Consider the following 23,612-nt stretch of genomic DNA (forward strand, 5'->3'; position numbering starts at 1 on the left):
CTCATCTAAGAAAACTAGTCCATAGTAGGAGGCAATAACAACAGAATCCATAATTTCCCTTCATTTATTAAAGCATGTTTCAAACTCACATGCTACATACTTATCTGCTAGGTATTCAAGAACGAGTACAGAGTTGCTTCTCAGAACAGACTAGAAGATCACGTCTAGTGTTTGTAGGCCCACACACCAATGATAAGACGTCCAGAGGACCAATTATCCTTGTTTCTTGATGTCATGCAGTAATTTGGAGAATTATACTTGTCCATTTACAGAAGGAAAGGTAGTCTTTTTGATCGGCCAAGGAACCCCTGCCATCACTGCCTCAATCTCTTCAATCTTCCGCGGACATTTGCTCATGTTAACGCATCCACTGGAAGTAATATACTTCAAGGACAAAAAAGAAAAGGTTTAACAAATAGGTACCAACTTGACGAACATGTAAGAGGTAAAAAAGGAACCACATCCAAGTTAATATGCACATGATATAGCAGTTATTCCAATAACACTTAAGAGAATTCCAGGAAGTCCAGCAAACACACCAGATCACTTTCAATTCTGACTCCACCTAAAGCTCTAAATCTGTTGATCTCGACATGATTGAAAAACTCTGACACCGCTGGACTCTCCAAGGCAGGAAGCAGTAAGGCATCAATGAAGTAACAACCAGGCTCCACAGTGATCACCTAAAAAACAATAGCATAACCAAATTTACAAATATGCAAATCATTAATAACGGCAAGGGAACAATGTAAAGAGCGTGAATAGATTTTCTAGGGTTTGTGAGGACTAAGAAACTTTATTCCCGGTTGATGTTTTGAGGACAGATACAAAAAAAGGCCCATTGATGTCTAGATTCCATGAATTACTTAGAGCCCAATGGACTATTTCAGTTCCCAAGCATGTTCTTTTTAAAATTTCTTCATGTTATTTTAACTAAAAACACAGAAAGTTCACTAGGTCAATAATGAAGCTTGAATTTATCTTTTGTAACTGTGGCAATAAGCTGAGACTTGCCAAGTAAATTTTAAGACCAACAATTAATGCAGGTTGGTATTGAAGAAGTCATTTCCTTAGATAAACTAATTGTTCACTACCTAGCATCTAATATTGAGATGGGGGTCACTGTAACATTTGCATATTGGTTAGAAGAGAATTCCTCAGCCTTTGCATTTCGTTCTATGTAAAAACCTGTCTGTTTAACCTGTGGCAATACACCTTCATTGTTTAACATCAAAACCACACAGGCATATTTGGATGATCTTCAGGACATTATTGGATATATTATAGACCAACGCGGAAAACCCAAATGTAAGCTCCTAGAAGTACAAAAGATACACTAATGCATGGTCCAATTCAGCTTTTACTGAAATAACCATTGCTCCTCGATTCAGATGTATTAACAAAAAAGTCACTGAAAAGGCATGAGCATGTTGTTTGTACTCAGTGATAATACAGTGGTTGCATGGCTAACACATCCATCTTGGGTGAATTTTCAAGAACCACATCAGTAGTTAACAGTGACAATTCATAAAATAGTAGTTTAGACCTAATAGTATAAATCTAATATGCAATGTCACGAAAACTTGGACTACTGACCATTCCCTGTAGGAGCTTTCTGCTCGTACGTAGAGAGCTCAATCCAGGTTCTTTTGGTCTTTCAGCTCCCTGAAATTGTAAGTCAGTTATTCAATTCTCAATTATGTCAACAGAATATAACTGCAGGCTACTTATTGATCGAAGACGTTTATCTAAGAAAAAATTAAACCTTCAAGTAACCCCCAGGATCATGAGTATCAATTCCAAGAAGGTGCCCCAATCCATGAGGCATGAAAACAGCACCAAGTCGCTTGGCCATCATTTTATCAACACCCCTTTGATCAAAATAACAAAATCCCTATTCCATATCAGCTATTCCAGGCTCTATAGGAAAGGGCTCATGAGAGAATAATTCAGCAAGGTAATAGAAGATACCCAACAAGTAGGTGCCCTTTCTTCAGTGATTCTAGAATGACCCTTTCAGCTAATCTGCAATTCATGGTGAAATACAAGTGAGAAACAAGCTACAATAATTTCGTGTAAAGACAAATATTCATGCCATGTGGTAACCTACAATTAAACCCCTGATTTCTGGCAATAATAAACACCTATAGATGCAGATAAAGCTTCATGTTTCTATCATAGCATAAATTACAACATGTTTGAACTTGTCATAGCATCTCATTATTTCCAAAGAAAGGGGAACTTCAATTGATCGTTCGGGGACAGTAAGACAGATTAATTCATCTTCGGAGAAAGAGTTCAAGACTTGGAAATTAGATGGAAAAAGGCAAGCTGTAAGGTTTCACTCACATTCAAAATAGTGAAGAATAACAACAACAACAACAACAACAACCACCCAGTGAAATCCCACAACGTGGGGTCTGGGGAGGGTAGAGTGTACGCAGACCTTACTCCTACCAAGGTAGGATTGCTGTTTCTGAAAGACCCTCGGCTCAATAGAAAGCATAAAAAGAGGTCAAATAAGGCCAAGAAATTCAAAGCGATATGGAAATGAAAATAACGAAAGCGACTAAGCCATGATGAAGCAGTTTGCAAAGGGGCAGTAGCTATCACAGATAAAATAAGATAATCAAAGTACAGGAAATAACAGATAGTAGCAGAAATCAAAGCACAAGAAATTATATCGCGATAATGTGACTACTAATATGAAAGGACAAACGATACTATCTACTAGCCTTCTACCCTAATCTGAGTCCTCCATACTTTGTGAAGAATATTGCAGAAAATTCTAATGAAAGAACTAGAACTTCAGCAAATTCCAATAGAAGAAACTTTGTGTTTTTTTTTTTTTTTTTTTGCTTCATAATAGTTCTGATACTTGCACTATAAGCTTATTGATAGACATAGATTCTAAAAGCTCTCCATGGAGCTTTTCGCCTAATAGGTTTCATGTTACGTCAATTCGCTTGCTCCATCTGTTCAATTGACACCAAACTGACCTACTGGATAAATTAGAATTACAGGAAGAAAAAAAAAAAAGACCGAGTATGCGATTGGTTAGGTTGGGGGTTGGGGGGAAGGATTATAGAGTTTTACACTTCTTCTAGCCAAGAAGCACCTTTTACTATTTAAACCAAACATGCATTGGAGAAGCGTGATTTTTTTTGTTTGCTTTGCATCCGAAGAGAGAAAACCAATTTTCAGAGGTTTGTGGCTAGGGATGTAGATTATTATGCCCTCCATTCTGATTTTGATGCCTAGCATATCTTACATGACTCCAAAAGATTATTGAAACATTGACATCAATATTTATCAAGTCAGAATGTTAACTCTGGTAAACTTCATGACTCCAATGTGTATATGTAGGTTACTCTTCTTGTTTATCTGCATTTTTCTTTTCCATTGATAGTCTTTTTGTTTATGGAGCTATTGGAAGGTGGGGAAAATGATCTTCTGATTGCGTGTAATAAGTAATGAGATATTCCACTTTCAAAAAGTGAACATTATCTTGACATCCTCAAAAAGAAACGACATTCAAATTTGAAATTGAGGGGACAAGCTATAATTCGTTACTTATATGGACCTAAACGAAATATGGAATCAACTAAATTTGTGAAAACATTGGGTCTAGCATATCATGACTCACGTCTGTTTACCCAAGTTCTGCCACCAGTTTTTCTAGTGATTATAGCTACTGATTTTGCCAGTCAGAAAAAGAAAAAAAGAAAAAAAGAAGATGATCTCAACAACTTATCCCAAACTCAAAATTTGGACAAAAAAATCGTACTTATGCATATCGACCCAGCTCACTCCAGGCTTCATGGCAGAAATGACAGCATCGTGAGCATCAAGGACAGCCTGCAAATGATAGTGAATATATAATAATGAAACTATGGTTATCCTCCAAGGTAAAGTCAAAGCACATGAACATTGAAAATCACATTCAAAGGTCCTATAAGCTTCATATTCAGTCTTAATACACACCTTACAAATGGAAAAAAAATGAAGGTGGAAGGCTCAGAGAGGTGCATAGTTTGCAACAGAAGTTCAGGAACGCTTCCAATGCGTCAAGTTAGTGGATCTCTAGAGACTAAAGTCTGTACTTAGATCCTAAACCAAGTAAAGCATTTCTTTAATAGAAATGACAATCTGATCAGCTCACAAGCACATATTGTGCACCAATGAGATGCACATCATATTCCCTTTGTAAGGCAAAACATGAACAAGAGGTAATACAGATGAGATGCACATCATATTCCCATCTCAAGGAGGTAAGAAACATCAAGAATACTACATCAGAACTCTATATGAGCATGATTGCTTTTCTACAGGCCTGACGGCAAAAGCATTATCCTAGTATATGCAGGAGAGAATACTTACAGTATATAAAAGTGTCTGGTCACGAGTAAATTTCCCATTTACCTGCAAAATCCACAAGTGGAAATCTTAAGGAATATAAACATTACAGGTTATAGCCAAAATACAATTGATCTTCGAGCAGTTTAAAGTTGTGAGCACAAGAAAGGAAGTGATGCAGAGAGGGTATCCAAGCATACAGATACAATGCTGAGTATTAAAGACCATAATTTGTACATTTAAACGTCAATTCCCAACTCTAGGTCAATATTTGTCTGCTAGCAACAAGCACTTATGGCACATTGACCTAAAATGTCTGAGCCAAAATCATGCAGTGGCTACTCAAATAAGAGCTAAAAATAGAATAAAAGCTTAGAGCTTAACATGGCAGATGCCTCACTACCAATGCTTTGGATAGGCAATAAACAAAAGAAACATGAATAGATTGAAAGAGATCCAAACAAATGCATTAACCATAGCAGTAAACAAGAAAATTATCACAATATAATTAATGTAGAATGGTTAACAATGTTACAGTGTTCTTATATGCTCAGAGTCTATATGGTCCACATTTCCTCCAGGACAGTGAAGAGCATATATTCTTTATGTGAATGTTTATTGTTATATTTCTATATGACACGCGCTACAAGAACTTTAACATGCAAATGAGAGTATACTTCAATGTGCCCACAAAATGTGAGGACACATGTACTCACTGGAAAGGAACAAGTTATGTCAGACCCATAAAAGTGGTATTCCGCTCCCATATCTAGAAGTGCCATATCTCCCTCTTGCAATGTCTGCAAAAAAGGAAAAGTGCAATGTTGGTATGGATAGAAAATATCAATTAGTTGAATCTCAATTTCACTCAGAATAGTGGAAGCCTGCTATATAAGAGATCATATTGACGCAAGGTCCAACTATCAGCATACAGCAAAGGACAAATAACTAGGTTCCAGGTTGACAACCTTTCGAAGACATTCAAGATAATCATCTATATCACACCAAAAGGAAAAGATGGTTACCACACCAATATGCAAGCATAATTAACATAGATAACAACGAGGCACTTGATTTATGTTTGCCCCCAAAATGAAACAAGTTTGCTTACAACATCAATACAGATCGGACGACCAGCTTACAGGAGGGATATACATATTAACAGACGCACACAAATAACATACCTTGTCATTTGGAGCTGCTGCATGACCATAATGGAGTACAGAACTGCAATCGAGTATGCTAGTGTTAGCTGATAATCTGAAAATCGTTTAACTCTTTATCATTAATTGTGCTTCAATCCAGAGCTAGTCGGGGTTAACTCTTAACCATTCACATAGAAGATAAATTCATTCCTAATTTAAACACGTTACCCATAAAGATACGGAGTCACACATACTGGCAAAGGAAGAATCTGATGCTATAGGCATAGAGCTGAATTTGGTCGATAAAACCTAGTTCCTATAATTTTAAGATAGTTACTAGTACTTCTATTGGCTAATATTCAGACAGCTACAAATATACATCTAAGCAACACCCCTAATCTCGACTCGTTGCCTAGAATCAGGAGAGTATAAAGAGACAAAAAATGCTTCCTACTTTCCTTTCTTAACCAAATGACCCAATACCCCGTTTAGCAAGTTACCTCGCTTCTCGTATAACGTGAGCTGATTCTCCTTGTTTCTGAGAACCGTCCCACCTAAAAGCATAAGCTATAAGAGACATGACACTTTACTTATTTAGTTATCCCTCATGTGTGTATTTCTTGTACAAGGAAATATTGTTGAGTGATAAGTGGCGATGAACCCTGAATCCAGGTGCTTTACCTGCTCTGTACCATCTCACCTAAAAGTTTAAGCTATTAGAGATGACAGTTTTATTTTAGGTACGCAACACTCAACTCCCCCATCATTGCATTTCAAACAAAGAGCAAAAAATCAGAACAGGAACTCCGGCCTTTCATCTTCTTCCGGTCTTCATTACTAAGTATATCTCCATTTATACTTTATCAAAACAAAAAAAAAGAGTTTACATTCGTTTATCTTCAATTCCCTAACCACATCCAAGCCATGCCAATCAAACATGAGTCTTAGTGTAGGAAGATAATTAGGATACAGAACTAAGGGAAGAGTCAGAAGCACCTAATTCTGACCTGGGATCTGATTAGAACCATGAGGGCATAAACCAAATTTTAGAAAAGGAGTGGACACATAGACATCTCTCTAGAAACATCAAGAAGTATCCTACAACATTGTTAAGTTAGTAACAAACCTTTTATTACCAATTTAAACTTCTTCAAATAGACAATGATTTGACAAAATGTGGTGAAAACAAGGGAAATTTTCTTCTTTGAATTATATCCCCTTTCCGAAGTACAGGAATGAAAATGAATGCCATTTTCCCATCAACGGTGAACTTACCCAGAACTTTGGATTAAAAGGAAGGGTGAGGTAGTTTTTCTTTTCTTTTGGACAAGTGGGTGAAGTTGCTTCTATTAACCATTTCTTGTATAGTCTCATTCCTCCTTTTGTTTCTTTAGGGTAGATTCCTAGAGTCACATTGTGACATCCTTCATGTTTTCCTTTCTACTTTCTCCTTCTGCAAAACTCCCAGGTCTATGACGGTAGCAGCACATAGTACACATGAATTAAGCTCAGTATGATGTGATGTGAAATGCTTATCAGAAGGTTCTTCAACTGGGGAATTAAAATCGGTTGGAAATTTGACCCACAGCGTCAGTCTCATTGGCTGCCTGGAAGGACGCATTTCTGAGAGAACCCACTCAGCTTCCTAAAAAGCCTACATATAATACATGTCCAGACACTTAGATAATGTACTTCCAGCTCGAATGGACAACAATGTGGCGGGCATGTCTCTTGATTCAATGTAGGTCATACACATACATAGATTACATAGAGACCAAAGACTAGCTCACTATTACGTAGCAGTTAGCATGCCAGCATTTGGTTTAACGCCCATAAATAAGTCAATATCTGAAAATCCGCTCAATGGTTTAAAATTTTTAAATTTATAGTGCATCATTGCTTGAAATGGAAGATACAAGGAAAAGCAAACTTACTTATTGTCGCCAGTAGCACATATACATGTGTATGAACAATGCCTACAGCCACCATACATGTAGGTATGGTGAAGAAACATGCTTTCTAACTGATATTCTTTCATCCCTACCTTTGTTTTCCTCATAACCTACACATAAGAACGCAACTGGTAATAAAAAGATAAGTGAATAGTTAAAGAGCAGATAATATACTAGGACACCCATAGCTAAGAAACACAATAATAAGGAAATTAATGAACATTATATTAAGGATAATCCCCAGAAATTCATGGAAAGAGCAAGTCATACACAAGGAATAAGCTGAGTCTACAATAGCCAGATTAACTATACACGTGAGTGTGAAAAACCTTGCTAAAGCAAAGATAGTACTAAACCTTTCAAGTGCTTTCCCAGCATTACGTAGTATAATTCTTTCCTTTATAGGGAAAAGGATTTGGTTTCATATTTGATCGATGTTCTAACACGTAAATGCTTGACTGCCACCAACCAAGGTCAACCTTATCTCAACCAATTGAAGCATCACTATCTTACTAAAGAGTCTGACTCAACAACTCAAAATAAGAATCAATGAGAAAATACCTATAGAATACAAAAAATTACTCTCTTTTTTAGGGAATGAAGTAATATAATACAATCATGTATCTCAAAAGGTAATGTGATAGAAGCAAAAAATTTCTCATTCCTTAAAGGATTAGAACATGTTTCTGTTTGTTTACCCCTAATCACCAACATAATTGTGTTTGTATTTGGTTTTTATTTTTTAGGGGGTTTTGGGGTTTTGTTGGGGGGGTCGCGCAAGGGTTGAGAGAAAGAAAGTAGAAAAATAAAAAGGAAACAAGAAACACAATTTGAAGAATGTTTTGCTCTCAAAGTTGAACTATGGTGCATTGGAACCCCCTCCCCCGAAAGATAAGTTAAACAAGAAAGGGAAGTGTAGAAATACAAAAGGATCAATAATCCTGCTGAAAATCTTCAAAAGAACAAAAGTCAGCAACCTGCCACGACGTGCTGACTTGCAAGTTAATGTATCTCAACATTTGACTCCCAGAAGCATCAAGAATATATAAGAAAACATAAAAGCCTTGGCCAAAATTTTTGCAAGTTTTTCTGTGGAAAAAGATGTCTCAGGTTCCAATTTGTCTTGAAAAAAAATTCTTTTGATAACTGAAAAATCCCCTAGGGCAATGGGCCCCCACTCTACCTTTCTCCACTTAGATACCAGGATTTCTTCCAACACAAGGTCCGAACTTGTGACATGCACCTAACCAACATATCACGCACTATGCTCTACTAAACAAAGCCTTGCAGGCTGTCTTGATTAAATATTTTAGACTAAGTTGCAGGTACCCAATAAGAGAAGAACAAGATCTAATTAGCAATATACGCAGGCTACTATAATGAAATTAAGACACTAGACAAAATTTCCCATGAAAAGTTGAACAATGCTTACCTCGACATGAGCTTCAGAGCTTATGTCATTGGCATATTGAATGAGAGCAATCTCTAAGTCGGACTTTATAACACGGCATTCAGTCAGGATAGGGTGCAATGTGTTTAAATCTGTCTGGAACTTATCAATACCCTGCAAAGACCCCAGGCATAACGAGTCAACAACCATTATAGGAGTTTGAACTCCAACTAGAACTGCTCAGACATGGATATTAGCTGAATTTCATCTTTCTCAATTTGAAAAAACAAGTGACAAAAAGATATTATTGGGCAGGAAAAATGACAAGATAGCTAGACACTGAAGATAGATTCGAACTACCATCATCATTCACTAAATAACTGCTTGCAAAAGAACATGCTATTGAAATATGGTACTCGTTATAGTGGTGACACTGAAGATAGATTCGAACTACCATCATCATTCACTAAATAGCTGCTTGCAAAAGAACATGCTATTGAAATATGGTACTCGTTATAGTGGTGACACTGAAGATAGATTCGAACTACCATCATCATTCACTAAATAACTGCTTGCAAAAGAACATGCTATTGAAATATGGTACTCGTTATAGTGGTGAAATTAATGATTTACAACTGAAAATCATCAGAAGAAAAAAGTTTCAATGAGATATCTTTAAGGCATTGATCAATATTCCAGCATCCATGATCAGTAAAATGTGGTTGTGATCCATTGTCATCTTCGCCATACAGAAGTTGTGCTCTTTAATTTTATCACCAAAGAAAGAACAAGGCTCCCTACGAAATGAGGTGCTTTCCTTGGCTGGTTGTAGAAGGGGCATGTTGGACTTACCAACCCCCAGAGAAGGGGTTTCACACAATTGCAGCAGGTGTTTGTTGTTTCAGGAGCAGTATCAAGACTCAATCATTTATTTCTCCATTGCAAAGTTACTTCAAAAACTGGGATCAACATGCTGGAGCTTAAATGGTCTATGTCAAGGTCACGAACTCAAGATTGAGACTGCTTCAGTGCTGGTCTCAGTATCAACAAAAACGATGATCCCAGTATGGAACAATTTAAAAGTGGCAGAAATAGCATAACATAAGGGGTGGTCTTAAACTTTTGTCCGTGCTTAACAAAGTCTTTAAAAAATGACCTCAACTTAAAAAAATCTGTTGTGCAAAACTTTTGTTGCTCATCAGCATAAGTCTAGTCGTGATGTGCACATAAGTTAGTTTTACCTATGAGGCAGGATTTCAGGACATTTCAATAAGTTACAGAGATTGAAGGTAATGGTGACTTTTCAGTTGTATTGACTCGCTTACTTTTTTAAAAAGTAATCATGATCAAGTTCAATTGTATTTTTCCAAAAATAATTTAACATACGTTTTCAGTTTTAACCGCGTAGAATATTATTTTGTGGATTAAAAGAATGGCTCCTTATAAGTGGAGGAAAAAGTTGTGAACAATTGAACAATACAGACAACTTTTGCCGATATACCACGTCTAGTGAGTAATTTAACACGAATAGGAATAGGAATAGGATTTATAAATAGTATCCTACATGGAAAAGGATTGGAATGTAGTGTATATAAATAAGGCTCAGTCTAATAATGTAGACACACAATTCAATAATATTTTTCTCTTATAATTTCTCACATCAGAGCCCGGCCCATCCCGATTCATTGTTCACCCGATGTTGGGCCTCCATATTAACAATTGCCTAGCACCAGATGTCCAGCCCTAGGCGTGAGGTAGGGGTGTTAAGAGTCCCACATCGGTGGGTTAAAGGGTACATGGTCTCCTTATATGGTCTTGGCTAATCCTCCCCTCAATGGCGGATCCAGGGAGTTCGAAAAAAACAACAAAAGCTAAATATAAAAAATAATGTTGTCAATGGGAATTGAACCTAGGACATATGACAATTTTGAACACCCTGGACCGCTTGAGCTAACCTTTTACGTTTATTTAGGGTGTTCAAAAGCTAATATATATAAATAAACAGTTGAACACAGAAAATTTACCCTATTTATACACTATAATTTTTTGCCGAGGACACCCTCGGCATGCTATAAATCCGCCCCTGCCTCCCCTCATGAGCTAACTTTTGGGGTTGAGTTACGCCCAAGATCCATTCTTTACATGGTATCAGAGCTTCTATGAGAGATCTATCGTTGTGCAAAATACCAGCAACTTTGGGAACAAGAATACAAAAAAAAAAAAAAAAAAAAGGGAGGTGACCGTGCCTCAATTTTCCGGCGACTTTTCATGGCTATCTTGCGTAATCTCTCTCCTTATTTTGTAAATTTTCAAACAATATTTCTTTTTCTGCCGTGAACATTACTTTCCAGAGTGAACAGTATTTTTTTAGAATGATGAACAGTTATTTTCCCGAATTTCGGCTGCAAGTTGCAGCTTTGATTTTTACCAGATTCCAATCGTTGGAATTACGGTTCCGGCGATTTCCAGCCAATCTTTTCGAGAAAATTTATTCTGCTGTCACCGTCGCGCAGAGATTCCGAGCTGACCATACCATTTTCTTCAAGATCCGGTCATCTTTTTTTTTTTCTGGCAAGATCTAAATTTTCCGACAACCTGATCTCTATTTCTTGTTGCTTTCAAGTCAAATCTCACAAAGATGTCTTTCGGATCTGATACTTTTAGCTCCAAAAACACGGGAATTGGAAATTCAAGTGCTATGATTACTTCAGAACCCTTAATGAGTAGATCGAGATACCACAGTCTTTGAAGAATCGACGAGGAAGGAGGTCGATTTGGAAGATCTCGACTTAAGTGTAGTTATTGTAATAGCGTTGGACACAGTCGTGAAGTATACAAATCTCGACCTAAGTGTAGTTATTGTAACACGCTTGGACACACAATTCAATAATATTTTTCTCTCATAATTTTTCACATGAATAATTGAGCAACACATGCAACTTTTTCCTATGAGGTTGAACTTATGGTCAATTGAGCAGGTTCACAGTCTCTGACTTATTGAGAAGTCCCTAACTTCTGCCTCATAAGCAAAACTAATTTACGTTCAATGGGCAACACCCAAAAAAATTTCTTAGGCGCAGGTCATTTTTAAAAAATATGTTAAGCGGGGCCAAAAGTTCAAGACCACCCCTTATGGAAGTCAATCTTGCAAATCACCCTATGGAACACCACATCCACAGTCATTTGGTGGACAATTTGGAAGGAATAAAACTGCGGGATCTTCGCAGGAAAAGAAAAAGTTAGTAATCTTAAAGTATGTATTTTTTTCTTGCCTTTTGGTGTGACATGTCTCTTGTAAATTGCGATGTTAATGCCATAACATATCCTTTTGGTGTGACATGTCTCTTGTAAATTACGATGTTAATGCTATAATAGATTTACATAGCTCGTTACACAGGCTGCAATTTGGACTTCTTTTGGCTGTAATATGTCCCGGCATCTTCTTGCTGCTGGGTTCTATCAACGAAATTACCTCTTGTAAAAGTTTCTCAGAAGAAACTGAATTCTTAAAAAATCATCTTCCTACTGAGTTTCGGACCTTACCTTAATTTAGTCATTCGTAGGAGAATAATGGAAAGCCTGCCGTCATCAGTTCACTAGATATGTCTCCGTCACTAATTGCCACACAAGTACCCCTTCAGCCAATGCTTAATCTCCCCCCCCCCCCCCCCCCCGCCCTTCTTTTTTGTTCTTATTCCAGCAAGCCAATTCATCTATATATATATATATCAGTGTTTAATTGATAATTCATCCTGTGTAACGGGATAAGATCATAAATACAGTAATTCAAAATTAAGGGGACTCCAGCGAAGAAAAAATGACTCCTTCCATCCCACTTTCTATCAGGCAATTTGACATTTTGACCAGGCATGGTCAGCACCTAGATAAGTAGTGTCTTAAGTCTATTGCTAGAACTAGAGGCATTACATTGAAGGAGTTGTCAAAAACTTAGTTTGACCATGAAAACATCATAGTTTGCAGCCCAATCTGGTCTGAGGAGGAGTGGGACTGTGAAAGCTGCAGCAAAGGGAAAGGACTTCACCAAATTCTTGAGTGAGAAGCCGATGTTGGTGAAAAAGGGAAGTTGAGTTGAAGTTTGGAGCACATAGCATTTAAATTTAAATTCTTAAAACTTTTTCATGAAACATTATCAACAGATGAATTATGTCATGCACTTTTTTTTTTTTGTACTTAGGTAGTACTGAAAACCCCTTTACAAAAGAAAAAAGAAAACTAAGAAGCTAAGAAAGTAAAATCCTAACACGAGTCAAGAACTTCTAAGATTGATTCTGCATCTACAGAGGGATTATGTCATGCACTTTTGGATTCCCTAAAATAGGAAAATTGCCGTGACATTGGGATGGATGGAGTGACCATAAGCAAATTTTTTGATAAACTACAATTTCAGATCTTGCATTTTACAGAATTCTTGGCAAGCCGGTGTAGCCTCAGCCATTTATAAAAAGTGTAGTAATTACTCAGCACTACCATCTCTGGCTTAACTGTGTGAACATACTGGACAAAAACAAGGTAAATTTTCTATAATTCTTTTCAGTGTCTTGTCAAACAATACGATGAGACTATACCTAAAATTATGCCGGTTTAGAGCACTTGTGCTATCATTATTAAGCCCGTGCAAGAGATATGGTAATGGTGTTCGTGGAACAAGACATAAACCTGAAATTCTGCTGGTTTAGAGTACTTGTTGCCATCAGTGTTAAGCCCATGCAAGAGAAATAGTAACGGTGTTCCTGTTGCTTGGTACTGATCGAACAAAACTTCCTTAATCTCATCAGTATAGAAGACCTGAGTAACCTTGTACTTTTCCTGAAAAAGATCAATGTAAGAGTAAATCAAATCCTTGCATTGCCTTTCACTTGATGAACAGGATCACCAACGAAAATACTAAGTTCGAAAAATGAAAAGTTACCTGGAAGTGAGCAAGCGGTTTTATTTTTCCCATCCAAACAGCATAGTGAGCCGGTAACCTAGGAGCAAAGAGCATAGATTTCCCACTAGCTATATCCTTCATCAAGAAAGCAATATTCAAGGATGCTTCAAATTTGTAAGCACTAAAAAGTTAGATAATAAGGTTCATTTGCCCAGCTGCTAAGCAACACAACATTGGACTACAATAAAATAGATTCTATCATATGGAATGGGCTGGAGTCTGTTTCTTAGAATAATGCATATCCTCTTATGCTAGAGAACATAAAATGATGCATAAGGAGCTAGAGTCTCTTTCTTCGAAGAAGCTCTATTATTCAAATTGCCAGTGATTGCCCACCCATCTTACATTGATGTGCCACTGGACAGTGAAGGAATAAGTGGCAGCCCCTTTCCTCTTCTTTTTCATGTAAAAAATAAAATATAATTTGCAACTCACAACACTTCAATAGCAAAGTTTCTTGTGTTAAACAGAAAGTTTTAATAACAATAGATCCGGAAACATGTCATTGTAGTGGATACTTTAACTTTCCAGCGCCATTTTCATTGTTTTGTTTTTTTTGATTACCGTGGTATCCGGCATTCCTCGTTTTTCAGAATTGAAGATTTGTCCCCTGGCCTTACAGGGTATAAGCCTCCGCAATCATGCCAGCCAGTATAGAGAATTTTTCCTCCATTCAATTATTTCTTCTCGTTCAGTTTTTTAACAGATTCAAAAGGTTTTTTCTTTCCAAGTCATGACAATTTTTTTCAGGGTACAATTTGAATTCCAGATTGAGCACCAAAGGCCTCCTTATATACTGCTAAGTATATAAGCTAAGCCATGCTCACCCAGAACCTACTGCTCTACTCATCTCCCATTTTATATTTTGCGAACGATTTGAATTCTGGACACAGATATTTGTCATGTTTCCATAAAAACAACTTCAAGTGGTTGTGTAACCTCCTTTGTGCTCCAATAGACACAGATTTTTGTCATGTTTCCATAAAAACAATTTCAAGTGGTTGTGTAACCTCCTTTGTGCTCCAATAGTTACCATCCCAGATTTAGCATTTGTCACATTATTCCGTAGGGCTTATTCTGATTATACCTCAACAATCAATTATATAGTGATATTCTATTGTGCATTTTTTCGAATTCTTAAGCCTAACACCTTTCCTTATTATACCTCCACGACCAATTATAAAATAACCTTTTTTTTTTATAAAGGTAACATCCAATTATAAAATAACCTTCTAGTGTGCCTTCTCTCAAATCCTTAGGCCACATCCCTCTTTCTGGTTTGGTAGTATCACCTTCTTCCACCTAATTCGGAGAATCATTTTTGTTGACTTATTCCGTCCCACAAGAAGTTTATTTCACTCCATCAAGTTGTTTCTCCAACTGTCTCTGCAATGGAATTAGGGACAGAGTATAGGTGGGAAGATTGTATAAGACATCTCCAAAAGATAAATTGTTGTTCCCGTGTGGAGAGTCTTTCTCAAGCTTCTCTACTACTCCCTGCTATACTGCTAATGCTTTATGTTTGGAACCAAAAGGGAGATCAAATATGTTGAAAAGAACCAACTTTGCGGCCCAAAATAATGTTACCGGTCATTGCAAGTGGTCAACCTCATTATCTCAGTCTACAACTTCTGCAAAGCCTGAGACTGCATCAAAAGCCAATGGACCCCTTTAAGATGCATCAGCTTACTTTCGTCTGTTTACTAGGTATCATCGACATATAAACTATGTGACAAGTTATAAAGTTGTTCTTGCTTCAAACTCTGAACCCCTTGATCCGGCCACTTGCTAAGTCTCACCATTCTACTAAATACCTGCACTACTAAAATGAATAGAAGGGTGAAAATGTACACGTTGCCCAAAACCTACTTTGGGAGATGAAGAATCCTGTAGGTTCACCATTTACTAGGGAAGAGAACTTCAGTTTTGTTATACACAACTGACCATGTCTCTCCAAATTCCATCTTCATAAACAGGAAAATTAAAAATTTACATGGCCATACACCTTACCCTCGTCAAGTTTAAAGATGAGCCCTGATTTCTTTTGCTTTATTCTCACCTCCAAGCACTCATTTTCCACTAAAGCAGCATTTGTTATCTCTCTGCCAGAGACAAAGCCATATGTGACTTAGACGTCAATTTCATTATCTTTTTTAGCCTTTCTTCAGGTATGGACATAAAAATTCCTATCACCAAATTTTTTTTTTTTTTTTTTTTTTGGAAACTGGTACTATTGTATTCCTCAGCATTAAGGGTATGCTGGCCACCTCCAAAAGAAGACAGAGAACATAAAAAAAAAAAAAAATTAAAAAAATTTAAAAAAAGAGAGAGAGAGAGACAGATATACAAGGCTCCTAAGAAATCTACCTGATCATCTACTTCCTCTATACAACAAAAGAATAAAGATACAATACAATTCCATTTCACTTTGTTTATGGAGTTGATTTTATCTTCAAAGCATCTACCATTCGTCTCCTTCCACCAAATGCAGGAAGGTAAAATCCTCCACCACTTCTTCTGAGTCTTATTGCACGCTCTTCTAATCCAGCAACTCATCAGATCTACAGTGTGCTCAGGCACTGTCCACTTGATCTTTGTCAGACTAATAGTCCATATTTGAGCAGTGAACTTGCAATGAAGGAATAGGTAATTGTTGGTTTCTCCAGTGACACTGCATAAAAAACATCTGGTCACCACTGGCATACCCTTCTTCTGTAGTACTTCATGAGTGAGACAAGCCCTTTTGGCCACCAACCATGTAAAGCATTTCACCTTAGTTGGTGCCAAACTTTTCCGGATATTTTCCAAGTCCTTGTACTGCTTCCCATCTCTGCACTAATCTCCTTCTGATAGATCTTGTTGACTGAGACAACTCCATCCATAGTATGTCTCCATCTCAATGAATCTGCCTCAGCTAAAATGCCAGAAAAACCCTCAATCTCCTTCAGAAGGGTTGCCACCCTCCCACCTTCCCAATCATTCAAATGACTCCTGAAAGATAAGTTCCAACCTTGAGAAGGCCAACAACCACTGATAGTGACATCAGGCCTGTTGCTCAGCAAAAATAAGTCAGGAAAGGAATCCATTAAAGGGGCTTGACCAATCCAGATATACTTCCAAAACGTATTTCTGGTGCCATTTCCCACCTTCATGCAAGTATTCCCTTGCAGTTTTGTCCATAGAGATCTGATTGATCTCCAGACTCCCACTGACCTCATTGGAACAGCAAGGGTTGGTTTGGCCAAATTTATGCAGGATAACTTCCCTCCACAAAGCTCATTTCTCACGACTGAACCTCCATAACTACTTCATTAGCAGACAGTTGCTCTATATCTTCAAGTTTCTGATGCCAAGTCCACCCTAAACTATAGCTGTGCTACTTTCCATTCACTAAATTATAGCCTCTATCCTCTTTGTTTCCCTTCCACAAAAATCCCTCCTCAATCTGTTAAGCTTCTTCACCACGCTGGAGGGAATGGGAAATAAGGGCATCCCATAAGCTGGGAGAGAATCCAGAACATTATTGATTAAAGTGACCTCCCCCCCCCCCCCCCCAAAAAAAAAAAAACTCCAAGGATATGCATTCTGCCTTCCACTGAGCTAGTCTCTTCTCAGTCTTTTCCACAATGCCATCCCAATTCTCCACAACCTTGTGCCTACTGCCAAGAGGCATGCCTAAAATTGTCCACCCTGCAGCCAAGTATATCAGCCAAAATTTGTATGTGGGCTACTTCTTTTATGGGGAATAAACTGTTTTTCCTTCAATTCACTTTCAAACCAGAAGAAGCTCAAAAAATTACCAACATTACTCTGATGTATCTGATCTGGTCGACTACTAGCTCACAAAAAATTATGTGTCATTTGCATAAAGCAATTGACAAATTTCCATGTCCTCCTCCCCCAATTCCTATCACCAAACTTATGGTCTATAATCAGTAAAACATGAAAAATATAGTATTAATACAAAAATAAATTCAAGCTTAAGGGGCAATTTTGTCTGCATGTATATTAAAATGTAGCTTTTGTTACACATAATTAAATAAGAAGAGGTTTGCATAAAGGGAAAATATCTAATACACGATGAATCCTCATAAAAGAAAAGAATGATTGCATAGAAGTATTCATTGAGCATGACTAGAATCAAACAATAAGTAGAATGGAGTGATTTAAGTACCTTAAACCTGAGTTGCGCGGACTCTTCACTTTCGAAGCCGCACCCGTGTCGGATTCCCCAAAAATACACTACTTTTGGAGAATCCGACACGCACCCCTCAACATTTTTGAAGAGTCCGAGCAACATAGCCTTAAACCTCTTTGAAAGGAAATTGATACTAGAGAAGACCAAATAATTGAATCTTTAAGTTCATTTCTTAGTCTACTCATTTCTTAGTCTACTCTCCTACATTGACTTCAAGAACAGAAGCAACAAAGTTATCACCTTCACCAAAAAACAGAGAGGAAGTTTAGCAATTTAATCACTTCGGAAGGGGAGAATATGGGTCTCCCCATCACTTCAACCAAACACACAATTGAATCTAGACAACATTAGTTACCACATCATAAGCTACTTCTCTAACAAGGGATTACACATTTGAGCACTATCCAAGAAACTTTAGAAAGACAAAAATTTAAACTCATAGTTATATCATATCTTACAATAGCTCCATAAAATCCAGGCTCTTCGACTCCAAACAAGTAAGCGAAATAGCTCTCCTGTCTATAAGCAAGGCAGAAGTTAGTAAATAGTTCAATCATCCTCCTGAATGAGCAGATAATTGTTAGAATACAGAACACTGAAGCTCAACTCTAAGACGGTTGACCAAAATTCTATAATGAAATACAATTGAGAAAATAAACAAGCTGAGAGAAAAATTGCATGTGGAGTCTCAAGATCCCCATAATTATTACTTCCCCCCGTTCATAATAAGCGTCCACTTACATAATCAAGAAGGAATAATTAGCTTCTTCCAAATTTACCCCTCTTTAGATATAAGTGATTTTTTATATAACCAAGAAACTATATTAATTAGGTAGCATTTAACTATGGGTAGTTAGTCAAAACACCTATATTTTCTAGGAGTTACTATTTTCTTAAGAGGTGTGCTATGGGCTAAGTGGACGCTTATTTCGAACCGGAAGGAGTATAAGGAATAAATGATAAACAAATTACATGAATATGAGGATTAATCAAATTATGGTCTGCAATCACTTTGAAATCAATGGTTTATGGTTGCATCATTTTATACGAATCAAATCCGACCAATTTGAGGGTTACTCCAACTATTGTTATTTTCAGTGACACCAATACATAGAAATGGTGAAAGGCCTTATTTTCATAGGCTCTTCCAATCATTTGTTAGAAATCACGGGATAACAGAAGATAAAAAGTCAACTCGTCACGCAATAACTACAGATATACTCCCTCCATTTCAATTTGTTTGTCTAGTTTTGACTTGGCACGGAATATAAGAAAATAAAGAAGACTTTTGCATATAAAGATTGCATAATGTACCAAAATGGACTTTAATGGTGTGGTTTTAAAGATGGCAGATGGAAAGTGGAAACTAAAGAGTTGCCACACGAAAGAGGCATATGGCAGATGGAAAGTGGAAACTAAAGAGCTGCCACACGTAAGACAAAGAAATTGAAAGAGAGGGATTATGAAGAAGCATAAATAAGAATAGGCAAGCGGAGATGATTAGTTATATACCTGAACAATTCAAGGTGATCGGTGCAATGTCGAGTTTGCTCCTCGCCACCCTAAATTCATTCAGATTTTGAGTTCCGAAACGAAATCGGGGAAAGTGAGTGAATGTTCGAAGAGAAAAAAAACCTGTAGGAAAACAAAGCCTTGAAGAGGAAGAGAGCATGAAGTAAGGTGTTCCCGCATAGAGTTGAGGAGCTTGTCTCGATTGAGTGAGTGGAGTTCCATCGGGATTATTGGAGGAGACATAGATGACGAATAAGCCATTAGAGAGGTGATCACGCCGTGGCCCTAATCGACGTTGGGAATATCGCACATTAATCTCTTCCGTGCTGTTTATAAATGGCAAAATTTCATAAATGGCTACACTTTGAGGGTTGACATAGCTACATTTTACTTATATACAGCTCTTAGCTATTTTTATGTTGGCTGTATTCCATTTTTTTCGCTGTATTCAATTTTTATTTTCGCTGTATTCATGAATACAATGATTTTTTTCACTGTATTCCTGAAATGAGTATCTGTATTCATAAACGAGTTCGCTGTATTAATGAATACAACAAGTAAAACTAAATACATAAAAACAATGGGTTTTGATTGCTCCGCTTTTCACGCTTTATTAAAGCCTAGAATCCCTTCTAAGTCCATCATCATTCTACTTGCCTTATTTGTATCACTTAGCAACCAGTTGGGAGTTATATGAGTAAGTGGAAGAACAGTTATTACTTTAAATCGCCTTTCTCCAATGGCGGTTAAGTGAGAAAGGGAAAACGGAGAGAAAGTTCGAGAGAAAAGAGATGGGCGAGAGAGAAGGAGAGAAAAGAGGGAAGAGGGCAAGAAGAGAGAAGAAGAGGGAGGAGTTATTATATTAGTTAACTTGTGTAATTGAGATACAATATTTAGCTACTAGATGTAATTAAAGTAAAGTGTAGTTACTAAAAGTAAATACCACTTATATGTTCTCTATCCAAGTAAATTTCCCTTTATAAAGGGATATGGCCCTGAACCCGCAAGTTTTATGGAAATACTTTACAATAGTAGTTGCTGGACGCCACTGCTAAGCCCGGGTCCAAACGCAAAATATAAAAATATAGCATAATTTTTATCAAACAAATAAGTATAATTTATTTTGTGTTTTTCTACTACATAATTTATTTATTTTTATTTTCTATCCGGTATTCGGTATCTGCATTGGAGCCCAATTATAGGGCCCATTCGGGAGGAAACACTCCCTACCTAGAATTTTTCTGTACTCAAGGCTCGAACTCGAGATCGCTTATTAAGGGAGGGCCTCTTGTTAAGGGAGGAACAACCCCTATCTGTTGCACTCCATCTTGTAGTGGTTACTACATAATTAATCTAGTGTAATTGCATGTTAACCATATCTTCTTAATAAGTTCTCATATTTATTAGATTTTATTCGTCATATAATTGAATAATTGTTTTTAAGAAAAATATTTATGAGGAAGTAAGTTTGCTAGAAAATTTAGCAAATACCAAAAGGACGTAAGTGATTCGATATTCTATAAACTAACATGATAAAGTATGATAATTACAACTCGATGAAGATCATAAATTAGAGAATAATTTCGTATTTTATGAATTTTTGAGCATGTAATTTTTATTTATAAATATAAATAGATTTCTTTTGATATTTATTAATTTTTTCACTCATTATTTTATGTGTCAAACGCTAGTCAAATGTAATCTTTAACCTTATTTTAGATGAAATTCAATAAATACCATAAATTCATAAAATAAAATAAAATAAAAAATAAAAACGGAGGAATATCTCAATAAGTGGAAAGAAGAGTTTTTTAAAAAAGTTGTGCAACAAACCAATTATAAAAATCCATGTGGAGTGGTATTAAAAAATGAAGGAGAGCAAAAAATGAAAATGAAAATATGCAAGGAAAAGTCAATTGGAGAAGCCACAAGTAAGAATCTTATTAGAGTTGTGAGGATGTGAGGACTACAACATATGTGTCACGACCCGAACCATGGGCCATGACGGACATCCGGGGCTAACCACCGAACACAACTTGTCCCATTACCCATAACCTTTCATACGTAATATATACGCTCAATTTCATGGAAACATATCATTTTTTTGGAAACTTAATTATTCTTATAAACATAAACCTTTAGGCCATCAAAATAGTATATACACATATACACATACATATACATGGAGACCATGGGACCATACTACCCACACATACGTATCTTCGAGCCTCTACTAGAGTACTAGACATATGGACGGGACAGGACCCCGTCGTACCCAATCATGAGTATATACACATATGTACCAAAAGAATAATCGATGGCACCTCCGGACAATGGAGTGCTCACAAGTCAGCTACTAGCTCCTATAGATCAGCACCGTCTCCTTGCCTACCTGTGGGCATGAACACAGCGTCCAAAGAAAACGGACGTCAGTACGAACATTGTACTGAGTATGTAAGGCAGAAATGAAATAACCATAATATGGAAATCATAGGTTCTGAGATGAGGATATAACCTGTGTACTCCTTACATATGAACCAGTTTCATGTACATACATCATGCATAAGTATATCATATACATTATCATAACATGCAAGCATCATCACATCAATCATACATCATCATATCGTTACCCGCGTCGGGTAACCACCCCATGCACCACCACTAGTGGTGATCATGTCCGCCCTTTTCTCGGTGCGGTGGAATCATAGCGACCGCCGTAGCGGTGACATGCCCGGCCAATTAGGCGCGGTGGAATCACATCATCATGCATATCATACTTTTCATACATTTATCGTCATGGACTTGTTATCGTTCTATCATATTTTAGCATCCTTAGTTACATATGCATATACATATCATCAACACATTCACTTGAACGTAAGGGAAACTATACCTATGTCGGGGTGACATAAGGTCGTGAACCCCCGATCATATTATAGAATAAGCATAAGCGTCATATCTCACCTTGAAGGGAATTACAATTTAAGGTGAGTACATATAAGAAAGAATACCAATGGATCGTGATCATCATTATTGATTTCGTGAGAATATCATATCATGGTCCCTAGAGTCTTTATCGTATTCATGGCGTATCTCTTATCCTGCCTAGCTATTCATGAAGTTATACCTTTCATCTCTAGAAGCGTAGAAGATTCATGATAGAAGAGGAAAATTATGCATAGGATTCATGCCTTGGAAGGAAGGGTAGAGCCTCACATACCTTTGTCGTTTAACTACTATATAGCTTGATCGTCCTCCTTTAATGCACTTGTTTATACCTTCAAGAGAATTCGTATCGACGTTAGCTATATCGTCGCGAAAGCATACTTACTAAAGCTATAGAAATTTGGGCAGCGTTTCCCTTGTTTATACTACTTTCCGCCATATTCCATATCAACTCCCAACATTTATAACAATCATCACAATATCATTAACAACAATCGTCATTTATTCGTATAATTCGTATCTCACAATTCTACTTCAATCCTCCATATTCATGACTAAAGTCCATCGTCGTATTCTTTCATATCCAATGCTTATTTCATGTTCTATAGGTCATTTATAACACATTTAAAATCTCAACATAACCATTTCCATGATTCCTCTCAACTACTATTCCACAATGACATAATCTACCCATTTATGACCCATTTTTCATACTCTTTCATAATCTAAGTGTTTCACCTTAATAATACGTCAAACAAACATGTAAAGATCATGAAACTTACCTCCAATGGTAGAGGAATGAACCTTGGTTGATAATACCCTTTCCTCACAAAAACCCTACTTCACCTTTTCTTGAAATTCCTTGACTTTGATGGCTTTAATGGAGTTTCTAAGCTTGATTCACTTCAACTCTTGTTATTGATCCTTGATTCACTTAGTTTTCTTATGGATGAAATGTTTAGAAAGTTCTAGAGGTGTGGAGAGGTTGAAGTCGTGAATGGGAATGAAATAAATGAAGTGGACTCACATTTAAAAACTTGAAATGGGTTTAGCGATGTGGGACTTCCACGGACAGCCTTCACTCGTCCGTGGAACCCTGTTGGTCGTGGACTCGGTCGTGGTTCACGACCAGCCGGCCACTCTTCTCGCCGCTGTTCCA

General features: G+C 37.0%; 1 protein-coding gene across 1 annotated transcript; it reads right to left on the minus strand.

Moving 5' to 3' along the window:
* Positions 1 to 43: 43 nt before the first annotated feature.
* Positions 44 to 19,816, minus strand: LOC132037774 (uncharacterized). Its single transcript, XM_059428380.1, has 16 exons — positions 19,628 to 19,816; positions 19,505 to 19,554; positions 18,451 to 18,511; positions 13,774 to 13,869; positions 13,521 to 13,670; positions 8,886 to 9,017; positions 7,436 to 7,563; positions 5,541 to 5,583; positions 5,073 to 5,156; positions 4,381 to 4,422; positions 3,788 to 3,858; positions 1,972 to 2,025; positions 1,766 to 1,871; positions 1,597 to 1,665; positions 540 to 683; positions 44 to 384 (listed from the first exon to the last, which is right to left on the minus strand). The coding sequence occupies exons 1-16, from the start codon at positions 19,763 to 19,765 to the stop codon at positions 253 to 255; spliced, it is 1,500 nt and encodes a 499-aa protein (XP_059284363.1). The 5' UTR covers positions 19,766 to 19,816; the 3' UTR covers positions 44 to 252.
* Positions 19,817 to 23,612: the final 3,796 nt, after the last annotated feature.

This window comes from Lycium ferocissimum, chromosome 11, assembly GCF_029784015.1.
Source record: "Lycium ferocissimum isolate CSIRO_LF1 chromosome 11, AGI_CSIRO_Lferr_CH_V1, whole genome shotgun sequence".
Taxonomy (NCBI): domain Eukaryota; kingdom Viridiplantae; phylum Streptophyta; class Magnoliopsida; order Solanales; family Solanaceae; genus Lycium; species Lycium ferocissimum.